This window comes from Trachurus japonicus, chromosome 7 (genome assembly GCF_045865225.1).
Source record: "Trachurus japonicus isolate A0001 chromosome 7, Traja_1.0".
Classification (NCBI taxonomy): Eukaryota; Metazoa; Chordata; class Actinopteri; order Carangiformes; family Carangidae; genus Trachurus; species Trachurus japonicus.
The window spans coordinates 4,016,789-4,041,535 of record NC_140913.1 but is presented as its reverse complement, the minus strand read 5'-3'; the positions used below and the strand labels follow the sequence as shown (position 1 = coordinate 4,041,535).

General features: G+C 42.9%; 1 protein-coding gene across 5 annotated transcripts in view; it reads left to right on the top strand.

Annotated features, from left to right (window-relative positions):
• Nucleotides 1-24,747, top strand: part of LOC146984030 (IQ motif and SEC7 domain-containing protein 1-like) — a 229,221-nt gene that overhangs the window by 111,248 nt on the left and 93,226 nt on the right. Inside the window, exon 1 of one of the 5 annotated variants that reach the window (XM_085780859.1) lies at nt 5,389-5,509. The exons of the other annotated variants lie outside the window; for them this stretch is intronic. Within the exon in view, the coding sequence (XP_085636985.1) occupies nt 5,445-5,509 (65 nt within the window). The 5' untranslated portion in view covers nt 5,389-5,444. Of the gene's footprint in view, nt 1-5,388; nt 5,510-24,747 lie in introns of those variants that run through there. 5 annotated transcript variants of the gene reach the window in all.

Below are 24,747 nucleotides of genomic sequence, written 5' to 3'. Positions count from 1 at the left end.
TGGATACCACTTTTCTTCGTCCAAAAAGACACACCAAAAAACATCCAAATACCCCCATAGTGCTCGTCTGTAATGTCCCTCTTGTATTGAAGCCCCGACATGAGAAATTGTTGGCCCGTTTTCATGTGTGCGTCCTGAGTGAACAGAAACCTTTGGTACGCGACCATCCTGCGTGATAGCCTGAAGGACGAGGGACAGACACCTGAGAGACGGGGACAGCTGCAGCAGCTGGGAGCACCCAGAGGAACTCTCTCTTTCAGCCTGCGTGTCGCGTGTCCTCCTGGCTGCAGTCACAGCAGACATTGTGTGTGACGCTGGGCTGATTGGCACCTTCTTTTCAAACGTACTAAACACAGACACACTCACAATCACCACCACCACTTAGTAAACTCAGTCAGTCTCAGTAAATCACATTGCATGTGCTGAATCTATTAGCTATTTGTATTTTCTCCTCCCAGGAGGCAGCATTAAAGGTCCAGTGTGTAGAATGGAGGGAAAACAGTGACAGCGTTCAGATTTTAGATTCAGACTCGCTCGCTTGCTCGCACTCACCCCTCCTGTCGGCAAAGTGCCGGTGGTCTCCGAGGACCAAAAAACTTGTTCCGCATGACTGGGCCGACTGGGAGTATTTCAGGAGTATGGAGCCACGAGGTGAAGATCTAAACCATTTTACCACATGTCTGCTGTTACCTGTTCTTCTTTCCTTCCGCTTTCCTCTTTGTTGGTTTATTTATGAATGTGAAAGTCGCCAAACGCACTCTCTGCGTGGGGAACTATGCAAGTCCAGTCACTTTTCTGCTGTTTTGCTAACCCTCCTCCCTGCCATCTGCATTGAGCTGGTGAGAAATCAATCCATGGAGCGGTGATTAACGTTATTTATCCTATATGATGTTACAACGTTTATATGTGTAGTCTTATCTGTCATAAACAAGAGATTACAAGTTACGGGGCGTGTGTGGCGGTGCTGCAGAGGCGAGAAGCTGGGACACCAGGTTGGAGGCTTGGATCTTACAAGGTTGGTTTTCAGCCAAGAGATGGAACTAGGATAAGTCATTTAATTAACCATCACAATTACTCCAAAGCTGTTTAGCTGAGTTAAGGTGAAAATCCTGCATAGTTCCTCTTTAATACAAAGTGTGAACATGCTAAAAACCCTAACACATGCCCACACACTTCCCTAAAACGCATGCAGGTTTCCTAATTCCATTTACTGAGCAAATTCAAACCGAACGCTCCGTGAAAGCAGCATTTGCTTGAAGATTTGGGTCGTTTTTGCCGCTGGCCTTTCGCCCACTTCGCCTGCTGCCCCGGGGCTGCAGCCTGCCTGCACACAATCAACACACACAATGCAGTCAGCTGTCACTCATTGCTCTGCTGCTGTCACGCTGTCTGTGAGCAGCTGAGGCCGGGGGAGCTCCTCTCCGCAGCCAATCAGCATCTCATCACCAACGAGAAAAGAAGAAAAACACATTAGCACAACAGTCAGTTTTCTGTTGTGATAGAGTGACGGTGTGTGAGATTCTCATTTCATGGTTGATTCATGCCAGAAAACACCACAACAAACTCTCCCAACTCTGGCGTCTCATGCAGTTTTCATTAATTACCTGAAGTGGATCTGTGACTTTGTTTCCTGGTTTTTCTGTCGTGTTTGTCTTTCGTAGTTGAAACTGAGCAGACACAGTGAGCGCAGCAGATTCACTGCTAATGAGCAGCTGCTCACACTGGCACTGCAGTTAATAAAGCCAGTAAATGTACTGTGGCACCTTACAAAACTTTATGAAATATTGAATGTTACTGTGTACGGTAGCAGCCGCGGATACATGATGTGACAACAGGGTTTTCTTTAAGGTGATTATTTCTCCCACTGTCACCCTCAGTTTCTGTATTTTCAATAGACGAATAGCTTCAAAATAGCATCTCACAGATTCATACATTTGAGTTTCTCCTGTGTAGTTTCTGTTTTGAGCTTTTTTTGTGTGACGATTTTAAAAACTGGAAGAAACAGCATGGAGTGTATTATTTGTTTTTAAAGGGACATTGTGTAACTTCTCCTGTTATCTATTCATGAAAATCGATTATTTCATTCAAAAGTATGTTTTTCATTAATCATTATAAAACGGAAAGGTGAAATCCGGCGATCTGATTGGTTGTTAGCCCACTATTCTAAAGCCTTATCACAGCGCAGGCTATCACTCCGCCTCAGGCACGTATGACTGGTATGAATGGAAGTTGTTGTCATGTATCCATGACAACGGACTGTTGCAGTCCGTAGCAAAAGACAGTTGATGTTTTTATGATGTTAAAAAATGGACTAAAGTAGTTGAATTCACATGTTTAAGGTGAACTTTCACCTCTGGGGAGAGTTAACAATGGTAGAGCTTCGCGTCGGGCCGAACAACGCCCCTTAGCCGTGGTATAATGAGCATATACCACGGCCTGTCGTGATATATTGCTTAAGTAATCCCCCCATCAACAAAGTGAAGTGTTCCTTTCAGCTCTGAATGAGCCGTTCATATCATTCATATCTCCATGGAGACGGTAAGCTCGGTGCTGCTGCCATGTGGTGTCTCCATGTTTTTACCTTCAGTGGCAGCGTGACGGTAGGTAACCACGGAAACTCAGCGGAGACACCGGAGCTGTCGGCTCAGGTGGAGGTGGCGTCTGTGAAAAGTCACCGCGGTAACGCAGTGAGGAGGAATGGAGCGTTACACTGATGCTGCATTCACCTGCAGTCGGGCAGACGGCCGTCGCTAACAAACCAGATGTCATTTTAGTCACAGAAGTCCAGAGAAAGACGGTAAAACGTGGGTCAGGTAAACAATACGACATCGCCATGACAACATGTTGTCACGTGTATTGTTTTGCCTCGTGCTGACGGGCCACTTGTTTACATAGAGGCTTGTTTATGCCGTTACGTGCAGCGGCTGTCGTCCGTCTGCCCAATTTCACGTGAATGCAGCATGAAAAATATGATTGAGTTGCTTGTGATATACAACCACAACACTAGATGGGAGTAATTCCTACACAATGTACCTTTAGTGTACAGGAGAGTCGAGAGAGAGACAGGAAATGGGAGGCGACACGCAGGATAGGAATGCTCGGCGCTGGATTCGAACCGGGGTTTCCTGCAGTGAGGACTATAACCTCAACACATCTACCAACTGAGCTAAACACCGCCCCGATTTGATGATTTTTTGCAACGTATCATTGCATTTAACATTTAGCATTTTAACTGAAAACTATATTGAAGACCTTTCTGACGGCTTCTCTCTGATATCTCTGAATAGTTTTTCAAGAAATTTCCTGATATTTCCATTGGAATCGATGCAAATATTGCTGAAAACTCCATGCTCGGAGTGAAAACCAAGGGGTTCCTTACCGCGCGCCCCCTGCAATGGCTCTGCGGCCCCCACTTTGGGAACCACTGCTGTACATGAACCACCAGGGTTGACTTGAAAGCAAACTCAGACCCACGTTTTCAGGCGGAGCAGAGTTTGGATGACCTTCCACACCTGCCCAGATGAAGCAGATTAACCCAGGAAACAAACTCTGCTCCGTTTAAAGTGGAGCAAACAGCTCTGGTGTGAAAGCGACCTTAGTCTTCCATACAAAACACTAGCTCACTTCTATCCTCCTCTTTTTAAAAATTAGTTTAAGAGCCTATTTTCCAGGCCTCTGCTCAAAAATTGCATATCAATAATAAAAGGAGTATATCTCTGCAACCACAAGGTCTATTTGAATCATTTTGGTGTCATTGAATAGGGGACACTTTGAGGATTGTTGAGATGTGTAATTATCAGTACACACATTCCCTCTTATCAGCCTTGACTAGCAGTGATGAATTCACAACAGATAATAAATGAGTCTTGCCAACCTTGTTGTCTTTGCCAGCAGCTGTTTTTCTGTTGAATTCTGCAGATTCCAAGAGTTTTCAAGAGTGTTAGTCTGGACTGACTTTGCAAACATTCATTTAGATTGATGCAGACTGGTACACGGGTGATAGTATACTGGTGATGGTTATATGTTCAGAACAAATACCAGACCATGTGCTGTGAAGTGTGTTGGTTCCTGTCGTCAGTGGTTATTGTAAACTGATCAGAGGGGTGAGAGAGAAAATGCAGTGAGTCAGAGTTCATTAGTGCTGTTTTCATCACTATTGATGACTACTGAAGCTGTGCTGATACACACTGTAGCTGAGCTTTATCAATACGGAGAGGGACGGTGGTGAGAGAGGGGGAGGGGCCAGCAAGAGACCAACATCTTCAACTGCTGAAACCATGTGTGTAGTAGTGTAGTGTAGTGTAGTGTAGTGGGGGGTTGGTAACATTTACAGGGGTGACCCCCTTTTAGACACGCCCCTGCCCCTCTCATCATGAAGCAGGGGCTCTGTAAATTAAAGGGATAGCTCACCCAAAATTCAAATTTCACCCATTATCTACTCACCCTCATGTCGACTAAGAGCTGTGAGAATTTTCAGAGTCCTCCGTTCCTTCTCTGAGTTACGGGGGGGTCCACGCAGCAGTATTTGTCCATATAATGGTTGTGAATGGATACCAACTTTCTTCGTCCAAAAAGACACATCAAAAAACATCCAAATACCTCCATGCTGCTCGTCTGTAATGTCCCTCTTGTATTGAAGCCCCGACATGAGAAATTGTTCCGAAAAAATTAAATAAGTCTATATTTTAAGCTTGTTTGTAGCGGAAGCTCCCAGTGTCTCAGTTCACTGCTCTTCCTGTGTCAGTGCGGCGGAACAATTTCTCATGTCGGGGCTTCAATACAAGAGGGACATTACAGACGAGCAGCATGGAGGTATTTGGATGTTTTTTGGTGTGTCTTTTTGGACGAAGAAAGTTGGTATCCATTCACAACCATTATATGGACAAATACTGCTACGCCGACCCCCCCGTAACTCAGAGAAGGAACGGAGGACTCTGAAAATTCTCACAGCTCTTAGTCGACATGAGGGTGAGTAGATAATGAGTGACATTTAAATTTCACAACACAATAGTTACTTTTCCTGGTAATTCGTTACTTTTATAATGTAGTAATTCAGTTACTAAGGGGGATGTGTCCCTCAGAACACACTACTGGTTTACATTTCATTTAGATCTCTGCCGCTGCTGCTCCTCTCTCCCTCCTGCAGATGTAAATCTGTCTCAACAGGGTGGTGGAGGGGCAGGAGGGGACATCATTGTCTTTGATCGTGAAGGGGAAAGTTTTAAAGGCGTGTAGTGGATGAACAGAGGGGATGTAAACACAGTCAGGAGAGGGAGAGAGAGAGAAGGAGGGATGATGGTGATGATGAGGATGATGCGCCTCTGACGAAGAGCGAAGGAGGATAGAGAGGTAGAGAGAGGAGAGGCTGAGCAGCTCTCTCTCTCTCTCTGCTCCTCCAGCTCGTTGTTGCAGCGCAGCGGCGTCGATCAGCAGCAGCAGCAACAATGTGGTGCATCAACTGCGCCTCGGACAAAACGCCCGCGATCCTGCACAACAAGCTGCTCTACTGGTAAGACAGCCGCGAGCCCCCCTCCTCTTCCTCCTCCTCCTCTTCCTCCTCCTCCTCCTCCTCCTCCTCTTCCTCCTCCGTCCACACTCTACTGACACACTGCGTGTTTTTTTCTCGCCCGTGATGCCGCACTGCTGCCCGCGCGCCTCTCTCCGCCAGCGTCGTGTCCTCGCGGACGCTGATGGTTGTAAATGTTGATGAGATGCGACACGGCGGCGGCGCGGAGTTCTAGTTCTAGTTCTAGTTCTAGTTCTAGTTCCTGCTGGTCTGGTTGTTGGTGCGGATGTGCGCAGAGGAGGCGCACATTGGGAGGTTACTATTTACCTGTCGTGTGTGCGCGTGCATGCTTGCGCGCGCGCACACGACAGGTAAATAGTAACCTTTGTCTCTCCATGTCAGGCTCTCTCTGCCTCGCGCTGCCCAGTGCGACCTTGAAGTCCTTAAACTTTTCCAATAGCCATGAAGCAGACATCCCATCAGAAACATCTGCTCCCAGCTGAGCAGCCCACACTGTGAGCTAGCCTATCAGATCATGTGCTTTGTCTTTCTATGAAGCTCTTCAGGGCTCTGTTGTGTTGTTGTTGTGTTGTTGTGTTGTTGTGTTGTTCCGGTGTTGTCTGTGGGAGGCAGCTCAGCTCAGAGTGATGCTGAGCTGCAGCTGACTCTGTAACATCCCATATTAGACCAGTGTGGTGTCATCTTGTATCGGCTGCTCAGCGTGCAGCGTGCAGTGATAGGATGGGAGCAGCTCAGTAACAGGACCCTCTGTCAGACGCAGGTGAGTCCGTGTGCGTCCTGAGTGTCAGTGGACTGTATCCTATAGGAGGGGAAAAGGACAGGTTTTCACTTTCAACACGTTCTTCATCTCAGTGTTTGAACATTTGTAATAATGACTGGAGTTAGTTTATTTATAGCGCAATAAAAAAGAAGCAACAGCTGATGAGCAAAGTGACATGACCAAACCATCCAGAGGATCAGTGTAAAAGCACATGACACCATCTTCAACACTTTAACTTCTTCATGTGCGTCAGTGTTGGTTTTATATCTCCATCAGCACCTGGTGTTGCACAGTGGGCTGCAATGAATTATGGGATACTCTCTGAAGTGGCATCAGGACGAGCGTGCGTCCAATTAATGTGGGCTCAGTGAACTGCGCGTTGGCATTTTCCAGATGCGGGACACTCCTGCCTTATAAGGCAGATGAACACACTTAAAGGGAGAAGTTGGCAATTTTTTTTTAAAACAGCAGAACGGTGAAATGGTATTTTTACTCTTTCTTAGTTTTTACAAAGTGGATCTGAAGCGGACGGGAGGGTTTGGCCGTCAGAAGGTGATCGGTATAACTCTCCAGGGAAACTAAACTCTCCGGCCTCTTATCAGCTTCATGTCAACTTGGGTTGTATAGTTTAGCAGTGAGGGCTGTCAGTTTTCCACACTGACAAACCAAGTGCATTATGGGAACTCATCACAGGCCCTACCAGAAGATGTTTGTATACAACTGATGTGTGACAGTCAGTATGTTCTGTGGGAAACAGAACGGTGACCAGACACTGAGCCAAAACCACTGGAATCCTCAAACATGGGCCGTCGTTTAGCTCAGTGGGTAGAGTAGGGGCCCCGTATGTACAGGCTTGTCTCTGTACAGCTGTTCTGTTGCAAAAAAAAAAAAAAACTTAAAAAAGAATTGTCAAATATCATTAGTTAGGTTTAAGCAGAGCTGTGTGCAGTCCGTTCTATATGGATCAGAGTTTGAAATATTTGGGCAATGTACTTTCCTCTCTGTGATCACTGTTGATCTGACTGTAATGAAGTTGCATGGACAATCTCATCTACGTTGATGCTGAATGATGCTCTGATGATCTTTTACCATTTATTGGCCACTACAGGATCAGGATCCAGATCAGGATCAACTGTATAGTCCCCTGAGGGGAGTTTGTCTTGGACAGCAGAGCTTCACGCAACCCACATAGAACATATAGTACATACACACACACTCTCCTTGATAATAATACATCTCACCATGGACTGTAGTGACTCCATGCTTCAAGTGACTTGTACAGTTCCAAAGCAGCCAATACAACTACACACTAAAAACCTTCAAGTATAAAAGTTATTCCAGGACATGAAGCAGATTTGTTCAGCAGAGCAGTTGATGTTGAAGTTCTATATGGTCTCCCACATGTAAGAGTTCATATTCATTATGCAGTATATCTGAATGATCATTTACAATTCTTTGTGATTGATTGTGTAGCTTTTGAAGGAACTGGTAGTTTTTAGTTCTGATCACCTTCATAGCAGCTCACACTTCCACATGTTCCTTATTATTAATATATAGACAAACACCTAGAGCAGCAATCAGGAACAAACTGATTTTCTAAGTATTTTCACTTTCATTTTTGATCTGCCCCTCCAACAGTGATACTGTGTCTTCCTCTAAGTCGCTCGTCCTCTCTCTTTCTCATTCTGTGGGGGGGGGCGTTCCACAGTTTTCCTCTAGGACCCGTCAGCCCCGCGCGGTCGCACTGTGATCCTGCTAACCAGCCGACAGACACGCGGCAGTCTGCGTGTCGCGCACTTCTGTCCAAAAACAGACAATAGATTCACAGCTGGGATCACAGGACAGTCAGAGTGTCATCACACACACATACGCTCCATATACTGTAGCCTTCTGTTGTCACAACACCAGGCAGAGTTATGTCTTCATCTGAGGCTCCTTCACAGGTTTTATAACACAAACCATAGTATGTAGGGGAGACTGGGGATGGTTGTGACATGGGTCAGTTGTAACACTTCCAATTTCTCCAATCAGAACATAGTTAAGAATCACCTGATTCACTCAGAGTGAGAGTCAGTTCAGTCCTTCTTCCTATGTGAAGAAGTAGCACCCTGTGGCCGACACAGACATTTTAGAAGGAAAACAATCATTTTGAGCCAGGCAGTATTTTTTTTTCTATCATTATTATCATCATTATTATTATTATTATTATATTTATTTTTGTGATAGCACTGTCTGCTTTGTACTTAAACTCATCAAACATTAATCACGTTTATTGTGTGTTTATGTAGATATTATTCTGTCCCTGAGGCGTGTATCATATACGCACAAACTGACAGATAGCTAACAGCAGGATTTAGAGAAAGTCGGACACAGGAGTATGTTTACTGAATCCTTTTTACTCTTCTTTCCATCCTTTTTTGTAAAACTGAAATGAATATAAAGTTACAGTACTTTAGTAACTCACAAAAATACAATCCAGAATGAATTTACATTGATTACAGTCTCAGTGCACAATCCATAACAATAAGCTACATTCAGCTTAGCTTAGCATTTAGCAAACTATATTATCACAGTTATTGTGTTTTTAAATCCAACTTAAGAATTTTTAAATTATTTATATGCTCTGTTGAACGGATACACAGAAAAACTAACAAGCAAAGGCTCTCCAAGGCACTCACGTAGCAGAAAAGAGGAGAGGAACTGTCTGCCTGACCGCATGGAGAAAGAATGGCTGCACTTCCTGTAATTTATGGTCACATGACCTTAACTGACCAATAGAAAAACACTTAACAATATAGTCTCTTTTATGACAGATTTCAACAAAATAAGACATCTACAGGCCACAAAATGTGTGCCGTGACAGATATCTTTCATGCTAGTTGTTTGTGTGTTAGCTGTGAGGCAAGCTAGTTGATGGCTACAGTCTGGGTTAGTTGTAACAACAATGAATAATGTTACAACCTACTCCAACTCAAATTTGAATTGCATTTATGTTTTCTTTGAATTGCAGTTTGCCTCGGTCCTGAAAGAGAATGACAAAAGGGTTAGGGCAGTGTCTTTCAACCTTCGGGTTGGGACCCCACCTGGGGTCGCCTGGAATTCACATGGGGTCGCCTGAAATGTCTAGTAATTGAAAAAAAGAAATTACTGATAAAAGAATATATTTTTAACTAATTATTATTCTTTTCACTCACTGTCACTTTCATGAAAAACCTTTGTTTAACATGGGAGCGAGAAGCCGTTGATTCAAATTATGATTAAAAACACCACACACAATCTTAAACAACTGTATTCCATACTTTCACTTTCTCAAATATAAATCGAGTTCAAATAGCTGAGTGACAGAGCGATTTTTTGGGAGCGACACGAGCGACAGCGACAAAAATAAAAGGTCCGGTGTGAACGCACCTCTAGTGATCTAAGTGTCTGTGATGCAGCTTCATGTCAGAACCCAGAGGAGTCGTCACAGGTGGTGCTTCACCGTTCTATCTGCTCTTCTGCGGTGGGAGTGTTGTAGAAGAAAAAGACATAAACTGAGTCATGCCGGCTGTTCAGGAATCGTTGCTGAAGGAGTTGACTCAGCAGCATTGTTGCTTTAATCCCAGAGGAGCCAGGAGGCTGTTGCCTGGAAACCTGTGAGCTGATTCTGACTGGGCTTTCTGGGATGAAGTCGGGGCTGTAAAAGGTGCGTTAGAGATGCTGCTGAGGAGGACGGAGGCTGCAGGGTGGGCGAGGCTGCAGGCAGAGCGCTATTATATGTAAAAGTGTTGACAGAGCAAAATACATACGGATGATTCAGATATTCTTCCACTGATTATCTGAAGACTGGAAGTCACAGGGTCATGAAAGATAAGAGGAGTTCGTCCTATGGGGAGCAGGAATGGGATCTGTACACTTCATTCCAGTGGGAGTTGTGATACTTTGCGTCACCGGCTGTGCCCACCCTTTCTGTCGTCACGAAGCGCAGCTCAACCTTGACAACGGATGATTTATTTTTTACTAAAACTTGAGCTTTCAAAGCCTTTTGCTTTTAACAGTTGCATCGTTGGCTGAACTGAAACACAAACCCTCAGCTCAAAGACCGTTAATGGATCAGTTATTGCTTCCATGGTGATTTAGGTTTCAGTTTCCTCTTGGTTATCACCTTGGTCTCCATGGTTTCTTGATGAGAATGAGGGCTGGGAGAAAGGTTTGTTGCTGTGAGTGAAACTCAAAAGAGTTTTAGAGAAAATGGAGCTGTGAGGGGAAGAGGGAATAAACTGCGTTAGACAACAGAGCAGCAGGTTTGATTTACCGCTGCTCTGGTCATTAACTCTTCGAAATAACCTCAATTTTTCAAAAAGTTGCAGCAGCTCTTCAAAATGGCCCCTGGCTAAAATAAAGAAACCAGATGAGTGAGTGGCTGGGGTATTTATTCTGCCCCAGAGCGACAGCACTTTAGAGCAGCTTCCACCTTCCAAATCTTTATTTTGGCGTTTATACTCGGGGAGTTTAATTCCACATCGTTCATCTGCAGCAGACAGGTGTGGCGCAGAAAGTAATGTGTTCACATGCCCATAAAATCCCCATAACACTTCCAGCTTTCTAGTTTTTAGCTGAAAATGTCTGTCTGGCTCTCCCACAGAGAGGCCGTATTTCTCTGTCACCTCGCCCTCAGACTCCGCGTACTGAGCTTCTCAAGTTATTTCTCTCCCTCAAGTTTTCATCAGATCAAACAGAGTCAGGTTCTCAACTTAAAGGTGAACTATGCAAGTTTTTGTACCTTAAAGGGATATTAAGAATTTGGCAAATTCACCCATTGCCATAATTCCTATAGTTTAGGAGTAGTTTCGTTACCTTTAATTGTCAGTGCAAGCTATTTTTCGATCTGCGGGGCAGTGATACAAACTACTCAGCTAACATTAACAGAGGCATATGGTATTTCTTGGTTTCCCTCATCAAACTCATCAAATACACAATCCAACAACTCCAAAACGCTCTTGTGGACAGGTTGTGACCTGCACATTCACCACGCTATGAGATAATAACACAACGTTACCAGACAGAGTTGTTTTCGAGGCAAATGCATAGCCGGAACTACATTCCAGACACGGCTGCTGGGCGGAGTGATTTCAAAAGCAAGTAGTTCTGAGTATTTGCTTCATGTGGCGTAATGTTACATAATTATACGTTATGGCGAATATACAGGTCACAACTTGTCCACGAGAGTGTTTTGGAGTTGTTGGAGGGTGTATTTAGTTTGATGAGGGAAACGTGGAAATACCGTCCAGCTTGCGTAATTAATGGTAATGAACCTACTCCTAAAACTATGGGGATTATGGCAATGCGGGCAAATTTGCCAAAATGTTGAAATATCCCTTTTGAATAATTGTGATGGTTAAATTACTATTACAGGGCGAATGGAGAAACATGGACTGCTCTACGGCACTACGACACAAATACACCTGGCTCTCTTGTTAATGTTACCCACCTCGGTACACATCTCTCCATGGATTGCATTCTTGCCGGTTCCTTTGAAAACATATGCACATGGCCCAGGAGGAGGGTTAGCTGTGAGTTTTTAGGGCGGTTTTTGTCAAATGTGAGCTTTGAAACTGTAGGGGGAGCTCCGTAGAGAAATGAGCGACCAAAACCGCAAAAAAGTGACCGACTTGCATAGTTGCCCTTTAACAATGTGGATTGTTTCCACCCGTGTGTGAATCAGAGAGCCAAGAATAAGTCATAGCATGATCATCAGTCATCAGCTGTTGGTTACCTCATGTAGCACTTACCAGATAATGACTAGCTGCACCAGGATAATATAATAAAACACACAGACAATACAGATAAGTGTCCATTTACAAAAGCTTGTGGAGCTGCGGTCTACATACGGAGCTTTTAGCTGGTTCGCAGCAGCTCCCGATTAGCTGGACATGGATGGAGAAGCTGAAAATGTAGCTTTTCCACCAATGTTAATGATTATGAGTATGAGTGTGATTTAAAAAAAAAAATGCTGATTGGTTGTGATCGCACTCAACAGAGCTACAACCACAGTTGGTGTCAACTCCAGTAACCATCCTCACTGTAGTCTCCGCCACACAGAAATACTGTACCTCTGAAAACTCTACATGGCCGTACATGTGCATGTAAATATTTCTAGTGTTTTCTGATTTATTGTGTTTTAGTGAGTGAAAATGTCACCAAAATTATAATTTAAGGGGAAACATTGATTGTGTAGCTTTTGAAGGAACTGGTAGTTTTTAGTTCTGATCACCTTCATAGCAGCTCTCACTTCCACATGTTCCTTATTATTAATATATAGACAAACACCTAGAGCAGCAATCAGGAACAAACTGATTTTCTAAGTATTTTCACTTTCATTTTTGATCTGCCCCTCCAACAGTGATACTGTGTCTTCCTCTAAGTCGCTCGTCCTCTCTCTTTCTCATTCTGTGGGGGGGGGGCGTTCCACAGTTTTCCTCTAGGACCCGTCAGCCCCGCGCGGTCGCACTGTGATCCTGCTAACCAGCCGACAGACACGCGGCAGTCTGCGTGTCGCGCACTTCTGTCCAAAAACAGACAATAGATTCACAGCTGGGATCACAGGACAGTCAGAGTGTCATCACACACACATACGCTCCATATACTGTAGCCTTCTGTTGTCACAACACCAGGCAGAGTTATGTCTTCATCTGAGGCTCCTTCACAGGTTTTATAACACAAACCATAGTATGTAGGGGAGACTGGGGATGGTTGTGACATGGGTCAGTTGTAACACTTCCAATTTCTCCAATCAGAACATAGTTAAGAATCACCTGATTCACTCAGAGTGAGAGTCAGTTCAGTCCTTCTTCCTATGTGAAGAAGTAGCACCCTGTGGCCGACACAGACATTTTAGAAGGAAAACAATCATTTTGAGCCAGGCAGTATTTTTTTTTCTATCATTATTATCATCATTATTATTATTATTATTATTATATTTATTTTTGTGATAGCACTGTCTGCTTTGTACTCATCAAACATTAATCACTATATTGATATTATTCTGTCCCTGAGGCGTGTATCATATACGCACAAACTGACAGATAGCTAACAGCAGGATTTAGAGAAAGTCGGACACAGGAGTATGTTTACTGAATCCTTTTTACTCTTCTTTCCATCCTTTTTTGTAAAACTGAAATGAATATAAAGTTATTTATATAGTGAGTGAAAATGTCACCAAAATTATAATTTATGCACATATTAATGACATGCAGCATATGGCCATCGGTTGGACTCAAAGCCTGTTTGTTACGACCAAGCCTTGGTGGTATTCTCTCCATCAGGTGAGCCAGGGTAGCTCGAATTATAGAAATATAAAAAAATGTAAATAAATATATGTATTAAGTATATAAGTTAGTATGTGAGAGAATGATATTTTGAGAAGTGAAGGTAATTCCTAAATCTACGTATACATAGGTACCACCAACAAGTTCCTGTTTAAAGGAATAGTTCACCAAAAAATGAAATTCATCTGGAGACCCGGGAGGCCGGTTCGTAGTCCAACTTTATATGAGAGTAATAGGGCCCGACACAAAAACGTCCATAAAACTACACAACAACCATTTAATATTCCTCCATGCTCCTCGTCAGCTGCAATCGGGTGTCCTGAAGGGAGATAGTCCAGAGTTTACTCAAAACAACGTCATTTAGGACATTTTTACAGCCTAAACAGTCCTGTGTTGAATTTGCCTGGTGCGCGCTCTCATGTTCACCTGACGCACGTGGACATGACCGGACTTGCCTAAATGACGTCATTTCGGGTAAACTCTGGACTACATCCCTTCAGGACACTTGGATTGCAGTGGACGAGCAGTGTGGAGGAATATTAAATGGTTTTTGTGTCGGGCCCTATTTTTCTCATAACGTTTTTGTTGGACTACGAACCCCCCTCTCGGGTCTCCAGATGCACTTTGAGGAATAAAAAACTACTCCAGAGTATTCATCAGCATGACGGTGAGTCACTAATGACTGAATTTAATTTTTTTGGTGAACTATTCCTTTAAGGTTGTCCAGAGCAGTTGATTCAGATATACTGTACGAGCTCCTCCACAGTTCAGCATTAGCTGCTGTAGCATAAAGTTTCCAACATTATTCTTAATGGATTAGAGATATCATTGTATTCATCGAGGTCTCCTGAAGCTCATCTGATTGGAAATCATCCTCTGAGGACCATGAATATTAACAGCAACATTATTCACTCTCAGGATCAAAGATCAAATGCATTCTTCAACACTGAATGTCTCCTAGTAACACGAGGAGTCCCTGCTTTAACTGTTTCCTCTGACACACCGACGCATGATGCAGCAAAATGCTTTGCTATACAGTATCTGTGTGTGTGGGCGTGTGTGTGTGTGTGTGTGTGTGTGTGTGTGTGTGTGTGGAGGGCTGTGGGTGGATGATCAGGGCTTATTATGTCTGCTCAGCTCAGATCCTATATACACACCAACCAGCTTTACTGCAGCAAGGGGAGAAACAGGCTCATATAAACAGCCTGCACTGCTCTGACTGTGGCTTGTAGTGTGTGTGTGCGTGTGTGTGTGAGGGAGAGAGATTAATCAGTGTTTTGTGTTCTGCGGTATTTTGTGGGCTTCAAACACCCCCAGAAGAACAGAACAACCAGAAGGTGCTCATATTTGTGCATGCGTGCACGTGTGTGTGTGTGTGTGTGTGTGTGTGTGTGTGTGTGTGTGTGTGTGTGTTGTACAGAGCGAGTAGGCTGGTGTGTGTGCTTGTGTATTTAAATGCGTTGAGAAAACACCCGGCTGAGCAGGATGACAACAGTCAGGCTGGGCCCGCCAACCCTCCAAACGCAGGTAAAACGGGACGACGTGGAAATATTCTGCCAGTCTGTTCCTACACACTGTTACAACCTCTGTGATGCTCCCATGCTGCATGGCTGTGACGTAGGGATGTGACATTCATCTACCACCCTTACTGATTATTGATCTCTACAGGAAGCCACAAACTGTAGAACCATATCTGACAGGAAGGGCAGGGAGGATGTATGTGTGTGTAGGAGCAGAGGGATTTGTTGTGTTAGCTAAGATGATGGATTAACAGTCTGTGGATCTAATGTCAAGGGCAGTTTGTTTTCACTCTCCCTGCTCTCCATGCTCTCCATGCCTCCTGCCTCCTCTTAGACAGTTAAGCCAATCAAGGTAATAACAACATACAGTACCTACTTCGTACTGTACCTTAAAGGCATAGTAGCATTTTTTTTAAAGTGGGGTTGTATGATCTACAAATAGCCCCTAAGTACTTTAATTGCAGTAGAAGACTTTCTGCACTCCTCCCGTTAGCAACGCCAGCCCATAGCCCTGCCCAGAGATTTACAACATACAGTGTTGTGAACAGACCCAAAGAAACGGCCTATTTTCGCGGCCTAAAAGCGGTTTTACCTGGAAAAAAAATACACAGTTCCATTGTTCGCTATAATATAACTTTTTTTTTCAGGTAAAACCTCTTTTAGGCCGTTTCTTTGGGTCTGTTCACAACACTGTATGTTGTAAATCTCTGGGCAGGGCTATTATGGGCTGGCGTTGCTAACGGGAGGAGTGCAGAGAGTCTTCTACTGCAAGTACAAGTACTTAGGGGCTATTTGTAGATCATACAACCCCACTTTTAAAAAAATGCTACTATTCCTTTAAGGTACAGTACAAAGTAGGTACTGTATGTTGTTATTACCTTGATTGGCTTAACTGTCTAAGAGGAGGCAGGAGGCATGGAGAGCAGGGAGAGTGAAAACAAACTGCCCTTGACATTAGATCCACAGACTGTCTATCTCCAGAACACCGAATGATAGCGACGTGATTCTTCTTTTAATTAAAGCGGGACACTTCAGCCTTTACAAAGAGTCCACTGGTGTGTCTGTAGCTCACCCAGGAGTGGAGCAGTCCTGCCTCAAACATCTGTGTCCAATAGGAGACTCCAGCCCCATCAGGATGGACCAAAGTCCTATAGGAGACCCATGCACCAAGAGAGTTCATTTACATCAAGATGGACTCCTCTGTCGCGTTATTGTGAACGCAATTCTCTGAAAATCAGCTGTGAATGCAATAAATAATGCGTAGATTACCATTTAAACATTTTACGCAAGCTAAGACCAAGACATGGATCTCCTGTGGAAGGAGAAAGTTTGTTCACTGCAGGAAACAAGACAGTGCCTAATGCCAGGCCTGTGATGTGGTTAAGAAACTGTTTTCATGCCAAGTGGGGCATTTTTGTAAAAATGTAAGTAATATATTTTGTATCATAGTTAGAGCCCTTATTCTTTTTCCCTTAATCCCCAAGACCTCAAAGAACAGTTCTATAGCGTCTAAAACAAAGTTTATAATAATTTTCTCTGTGTTTCCAACAAATGTGTGAAATTTATTTTCCATTTTTTAATTTTCCTTTCTTTTTCTGATCACATAGCTCTTTCTACATTCATATGACACCACTACAGAATGGATATTGTGAAAGCCCATGTTGTCCTGATAAAAAGGATGTAAATTACTTGATTGTGCAACACAGGGCTGAGGTTTTACAAGGATTAATACACAAGGAGACCAGGTGACAAAAATACAGAAGAACATGCCATGGACAGAGTGAACTCTTTCCTTTGCCAGTTAGCACGCAACACAAGTTGAGGTGATGGGAGTGTTGCAGGTGTTGGGTCATAAAGTTTTGGACAAGGTACGTGTCTACTAGGGCTGCACGATTATGGCCAAAATGATAATCACGATTATTTTTGTCGATATTGAAATCACGATTATTAATCACGATTATACATTATGTTAGATAAAACATGTTTTTATTGCACTTTCTATTTGAAACAAACAATAGGCTATGTGAACAAGGCTTTCAGTTCAAAATAAAATGTAAAATAAAAATAAATAATAGCCTAAAATAAAATTTACCCAAGACAAAGGGCTAGCGAAAAATAAATGCCATTGCAGAGTGCAGAGGTGTCATTCTGTACAGTAGCGTACAGATAGCTACTTGTGTAAAAAACAAAAAATAAAAAATAAATCTGGTAGAAGTAGCTGCTGATTCAACTCCTTTACTCAAATAAAAGTGAGAAAGTGGCTACAGGCTCTGAAATGTAATTTCAAAATAGGCTATAGGTAAAAATTAATTTTTTGCCATCAATGATACACAGAGATGTGTGGGCAAGAGTCTGTCTAGCATGGACCAAAGCACAGCACGGGTGGTTCAGCAGCAATTTGGAACGAATTAAAAACATTTAATGAACAGACCAAGTGTTTTCACACAGGCAGCGTCCAGCAGGTCGGCCTGGCTCAACTGTGCTGCCACCAAAACGGCCATAGATCGCTGTTACCGGCCGTTATGATCACGGTCGGAACGTTTTATTTACACGACGTATGTAATTAACACCAAAACGGCCGCGTGGGGTGACGGGGTCTCGGTCCAGCTTTGAGACCACCCCGCAGCCCGACCTCGATCCGATCCAGAGCGAGACGGCGACAGTAGACAGCCTGAGGTGCTGACTGACCAGACACAGACACACGTCATGTCTACTGTCACCGTCTGCTGCCGACATCGTCTCACTCTCACTGCAGAGTGAGATCCATCCAGCCTAGTGAGACGTAACACCGGGCGCAGAAGGTGACACAGTACAGCAGCATTTGAAGGTGTCGACTGACCGGCCGGGACACACACTCTGGACTGTAAACAACATGTAAAGGGAGGATGCGCTCGCTTGTTTGTTAGGCAGCTTCATGGAGCCCTGACCTCTCGTTCGCCCCCTGGTGGTTGGCGGACTATTGGTTGAGAAAGCGCTTGATTTGATATGCAGCACAGCCCGTTTTTTTTACATGTTAATAATCGTGACGATCATCTTAATTTAATCGTGGCAGCCAAAATCGTGATCGTGATTAAAATTCGATTAATTGTGCAGCCCTAGTGTCTACCACAGTATCCATTCTGTGTTTAGAAAGACACTAAAAACCATAAATGAGAACGTCATGATGATGCTGGGTGAAATACAAACAGGATGAGTGAGATAATAGCTGAGAGTCTGGGGTGGAGTGGTGGAGATGTTCACTCTGAGCTTCAGAACTGCTTCTCAGAAATCTATGACTGATATCAAAGAGACCACATCCCATAAGTCACATAAGTGAAAATGCTGGCCTCCTGCTGATGCTTCAGGAACCATAGGTTTTTTGGTATGGACTACAATGCGTTTTAGAGAAACAGTATCTAACCGTTGTTATTAGGGAATAAGTTTGCTACAAACTTGTTTGTGCAGCAGAAGGTCAAAATCTCTGGCAGATTTCAAGCACTTCATCACAACAGCAGCACAAAGTGGAAATGTGAATAATCTGGCTCTGCAGCTGTAAAAGTTGTTAGATAAGTACAAATGGATCAGTTATAAAAACCATCAGTTACCGCTGAATTAACCATGACTGAACTAAAAGATGTCGTCTGTATATGGCCAGAGGAGCGTAGGTTTTCCAACATGGCCACCCGAAGCTGTTACATCACCTGGAAGTGTTTTTTTTTTTTTTAATAAAGCGTGATGAACTACAGATGGTCGCTGCTGCCAAATGTTTTCACTCCTCCTCACTTAGAGAAACAGGTGTTGAGTGTTGAGCTGGGCTGTGCTTTGTTTCCCTGGTTGTTGGCTATATAGTCAAATCTAAATCAGCCAGATGAAATGATAAACTTACATCCACATAGTTCAAAATCAGGGAGGAAAGAGCATCACTCTTTCACCGATGTTCCAACTTTAAAACATATTTCTTTGTTAATGTTTTATCACAAAATATAAATCACTGTAACGTCATAAGCATCAAATATAATCAGCCCAGCCACAGATTATCATTGTGTGACCTACTTTTCAGTTTGGTCTCACTGTCCAGAAACTGTACTAGGATCAGTTGGCTGAACCTCCAAACACTGACAGAAAGGCTTCCAAAAACTGCAGAGCAGAAAAATGAGATCAGGTTCAGAGACAGGAGAGAAAGCAGGAACTGAATGTGAATGTTGAAATTTAGGAACATAACTACATTTAGATTGCAGACTTGGTTTGTCTATTTGAACCTGAGAAATTCAAGGTGAGCAGTGCCCTTTAATCAGTGTGTCATCTTGAGGGAGGAAATTTTGAATAATCCAGTCACAACGTGAGTGATTTAACAGCACCATGATCTCTCAATGATTATGTTATTTACATCTATGTTATGAAAGATGAGTTGAACATGTTTGTCAGTTTTGCTTCATCTGGAGTAGAAGGGGCCCAAGGATGGAGCCTTGAGGAACACCGCCTGGAAATATGTGCATTTATCACTAAGACTGAACCATTCATTGGCTTTATATGGAAACAGTGATTTCATCAAGTGATGCATTCAAGTCCCATGAACTCATATTCAACTTACATTGTTCAAGTTGCTGTCCAAGCCAGAAATTTAGTAACCAATTAATTTTGAGACGCCCATACTACAAAATGAAATTGGTAGCTGTTTTCTCGTTAATAAACTCTTAGGTCTGTACTATTAACATTTGACTGGAACTCTGTATGGAACTCACAGCTGAGACATCCAGTGACTCTGCAAAGTCCGTAATTAAAGGGAATTGAAAAACAGGTCAGGATTCAAAGGGTCAAATGGTGTATTGGTTTACCATTTGAACATTTCCCTAGAGGCTCCGGGAATTATTTTGGCATTTACCACCACACACAAGGAAATAATCAAGTAACTAGGATGAGTAAATAGTATACATTGTTATAGAGAATGCTGACAGGTTGAATGTGATATTGGAGTTTGGTCATTTTTTTTGTCAAAACAAGGAGTAAAAAAAGTGACTTCTGATCTCGTCCTGAGGTGGAACATCAGGTTGTACTCTGCTGCAGCGGTGTTACAAGGTAATTACCCAGGAGAATTGCGGCGATCAATCCAAATCTATTTTCTGTGTCACGTCACCGTTAAAAACAGCTTCTTCACTTTCTCACCTGAAACGCAGCTGACGTCTGAGCTCAGAAATAGACCCGAGAATCACGCACATCACATCCACGGCGAGGTCTGACACTTACTTTGTAATGCATGTGATGGAAAGAGAGAGAGAGAAAGGCAGGGAGTTTATGTGTAGTGTGAATTAACTACTAATTCCCTGTAGAGGTCTTTGGCTGCACAGCTGCTTTTTGCAGTCAGTTGTGGCAGAAATGTGACTGAATCAGGTTCAAGTGAAATATTTCACAGCATAAAATCTTTTCTTAACTGCCACCATCTCTTCTACACAGAACCAGAGGGGAAGTGGTCCAAGGAAAGTGTTTTTTCTTTCTTTCCAGATTAGAATCCATGTAAAAGTTAAGAGGCTCAACTTTTTCAATTTCATGTTCCCTCTGTTAAAGATAACCGTGGTCACCCTGCACCCTTGTCCAAGACCTGTAAATCACAGCTCAGGTGGCTGATTTGTTTAGTGATTATAATATTTATTTGACACTGGAGAAACAATAGGCCAATCAGGGCTCAGTGTTTCGTGTTAAAGGTGATTTCAGTCTCAGGCTCTCAGATCCTAGCCTCGTAAACCAGCCTCTCGCGGAAATGCATTTCATTTAATTTCTCAGAGAGTCTGGCCTCATCCCCCCTCTAAGCGTCTGGGGTGGGCGGCAGCTGGGTGGGAGTAGTAGCAAAGACGGTTTAATATCTTTGGTAGTAGCGTTGACAGACAACCCCATCCAGCCAATCAGCAAGTTGATATAGTGACGGGGCGTTGCACCAGTCGGTCCCTGATTGGCCAACGTGCTGTGTCAATCACAGCAGCGACGCTGATTGGCTCGGCCTTCTGAGGGTTTCAGTCCAAACGCTTAGAATGGGGATGAGGCCAGACTCTCCCTCGGAATGAAATGAAATGCTGGTGAAGAGGCTGGTTTACGAGGCTACTCAGATCCAACCAGTGATCTGCAGTTTATGGCAATCTACAACTGTAATGTCTTTATTAGGGCCACGGGCCATCGCACCGGGCCGGGCGAAGAGTGGGAGAAACCCCAGGAAAACTCCAGATTTTTTCTCTTTCCACACTCGGCCCGGCCACAATTTACACTCTACACACATAATTTTTTCAGAAAATTGTAGACAAACTTGTTCTGTCTCTCACCATGTGCTCAAAATATCAGAGAGACTTACAGAATTTACAGAATCAGCCTCTGAGTGCGGCCACGTCTGTCTCTGCTCCTCATTGACTCCAATACAAATATTTTCTGAGAGAAGCAGAACGGACTGATGTTTTAAAACTGCCAGCGTCTCCAAAATATTTACTGTAGAAACACCAAATCGTACCACATTTTTCAGGAAGTCCTTAGAGCAACGTTGATCTGTGTTTTGTTCTGATAGGAGTTACCGTTTTCTCACCCTAAGCCTAAATGTGAGACCAGTGCAGAGGCAGAAAATCACTCTTTATCTCGACGTTTCTGTCTGTCTCAGCCTGGGGGGGCCCCCATTGGCAACCACCTCAAGTTGCCGTGGTAATGTCTGATTCTCAGGCCAGAGCTCGTTAACTTCATAAACAATCCATCTGGCGCTCGTTTAAATGTTTGTAAACACAGACACAGCTAAATCAGACTGACACAGGATGCAGCTCATAGTCACACACACACACACACACACACACACAGACTCTAGAACCAGCTTCATGTGATTACAGTTACAGACACCCCCTCTTACTGTCTCCTGTTGTACCTTTAAGCAGCTGCAGTAAGGTGGTTTCCTGTATATTTTGCTGATAGCATTTTGTATAGATTTATTGTTGAAAAAAACTTGTTAAGTTGTGGCACTGCAGCAGAGTGACAATGTGAATAATGATGACTTTGGGCAACCACGTGTGGTTATGTTGACAAATAAAGGTTTTATTTTAAAGGTCACATGCACTATAAAGGTAGATATCCATGTGTTGTGTGATTAAAAAACAGCTCTAGGTTCTATATTACAGTTTTTCTCAGTCGCTTTGGTGCTATTCTCAGATCAGAATGAAAGTTCTCATAACTATTAGTTCAACCTCCACAACATGTAGTCATTTGTCCACATCATAGTAGCAGTTTCTCCTTCCTCTGAACAAATTGCAAATGCTTTTGGACATGTATCAGTTGCTCTCATACAATTCTCTGCTGTTTTACAACATTATCGTTTGTTTATGTCATGTCAGTCAAAATGAACTATACTTTTGAACGCTGAATGGTCTTTCCCTATAGAACTAATAGTCCTCATTTCATTGCTTGAGTCATTACATACAAAATTCTTGAACTAGTTTTCAAAATCTGTCAAACTAGTTTTAAATTTTGGGAGAAGCATTGTGAATTCAATTATTCAAACATTTAGAGTAAGGAACAACAGGTATGTATGGTATTGGACAGTAATTCAGCACTAAACAATCTGCACTGCTGTCATTGTGTCAGGCATTACTGTAAGATACAGTGGGACAAGAACTTTTTTACATTTACATTTAGACTTACAGCTTCACTAGAGAACAGATTTACTGTGTTGTAATGTATTACAGCAACCACAGTAAAGATTTCCCATCTTTACAGTACGGTACTGTACTACAGCATTTTACAAGTAGGAAGCACTTTTACAGTATTATACACTACAGTAATAATGGTTGATGCAGTAGCCTACATGTACTGTACATTACTGTAATTTTACTCTGCATCACATAGGATTACAAGACAACCTCACAGAGGTGGAAGAGACTGAGCCCATTACAAACAATGGCATAAGGTTGAAAGAGATACAATGTAAGGATGACATTACTGTATCTTTGGGAATATTGAATCTGTTTCAATCGCTACAATTGACAGAGTGATGTAGATGAAAATGTGACAGGAACGTCTGGATGTGCAGGAATGATTTACAGTACTCTGTAGGTTCAGTTACTATATGTTTGTTGTAGATGACTGTAGTGTATTTTTCCTTTGAACAATGCTGTGAACAAATCAGAATTGCAAAGAGCATATGCAGTAGAAATGTGAAACATACATATTCAGTATCTCCACTAAATACAGTAATGTGTAACTTTACTGTAGTTTTCACGTGGCTACAAGTAGTGTATAGTGCTGTCTTGAGCATTTTCAGGTAGTATCATCACTTTTTGCATTGGAAAACACTTAGAGAATAAAGTGTCCTAATGAAAACATGACAAAGCCATTTGACTATCTTGTTCATAAACGATGGTGTCAGGGCTTCTCATTTTGACGACACTGACAGTTTCATTGACATGAGTACTTGCTTTTGAGGGATGGACAATCCATTTTGAGCAAGTGACGCGCTTTTGCAGGTTATCCACTAGGTTTTGCAGTTTGTGATAATTGTTCTGAGAAATGCACTAACTGTTGTGCAAATGTTAAGAGTGATGTGAGAAAAGCACCAAAGCGACTGAGAAAAACTGTAATACTGTAAAAGTATCAAAACCTCAGACCACAGAGAAATACAAACAGCCTGTATTCAAAGACTGAGCCTTTAAATGAGCTGTCAGGGCCTCTGTCACTTTGTGATGTCACAACAAAGCACCTTCAGCCTCAATGTTGAGTGAATGGGTGTCAAGTTCCTCTCATCAGTTTTTGGTTGTTAAACTGTATCTTCTTAGACATCTATACAAGAGAAGAATATACACCTTAAAGGTGTACAGAAAAGAAAACTGAATTTGAGCCCACTCTGGATCATAAAATTAATGTGATAACTCATCTTTCAGACGATGGAGGCCAAACTTTGTGCAAAATTCTATTTTTGAGTAAATCCGGGATGAAAGTGTGTTTTTTTTTTTTCGCATTGGATAATGCAGGCGCACGGATTATACGTCAGCCTGTACACGATTCACCAGCCACTGATATTGGATCCGTAATCCGTCATTCAAACGTCTGAGACACGCACACACACACGGAGCTCGGTCTCGCCCCAAACTTTGAATATCCCGCCCGCTCGATAACGACCAATCAAATTTGTTTTCCTTACTCGGGTAAACTCGTGTTGCAGCTCGTGACAACTCGGCGCGACAAACAGGACAAACGGCCATTTCTGTACACCTTTAAGTGACACATTGGCCACGAGACAGTTACATATTCACGATAGAATATTGTTTTTTTTGTTGATTTGTTGATTGTTTTTTCCTGAATGGAGAGAGTACCAGTGGAACAGACTTTCTTTATGTTTGCATTATGCTGCTATATATGGGATATTACTGCTGATGCATACACTATAAAAATGTTAAGTGTTTAAGTTTCTAATCCGTTATTATTGGTATTATTGTTATCTGGCAGGACAGAAAAATGTGTCCCTGCAGATACGGGTGTGTTTACAGTGGTACAATGGCAGCAAACTAGCGGTCTGTGTGTAGCTTCTTCTTCACTTCATCAGCAACAAACGAAAACCGAGAAATAGCGGCGAGCGTGTCAGAGCGGTGCAGGTCGCAGCGAAGCGACTGCCACTCATTTGTGTGACTGTCATGAAAGCTG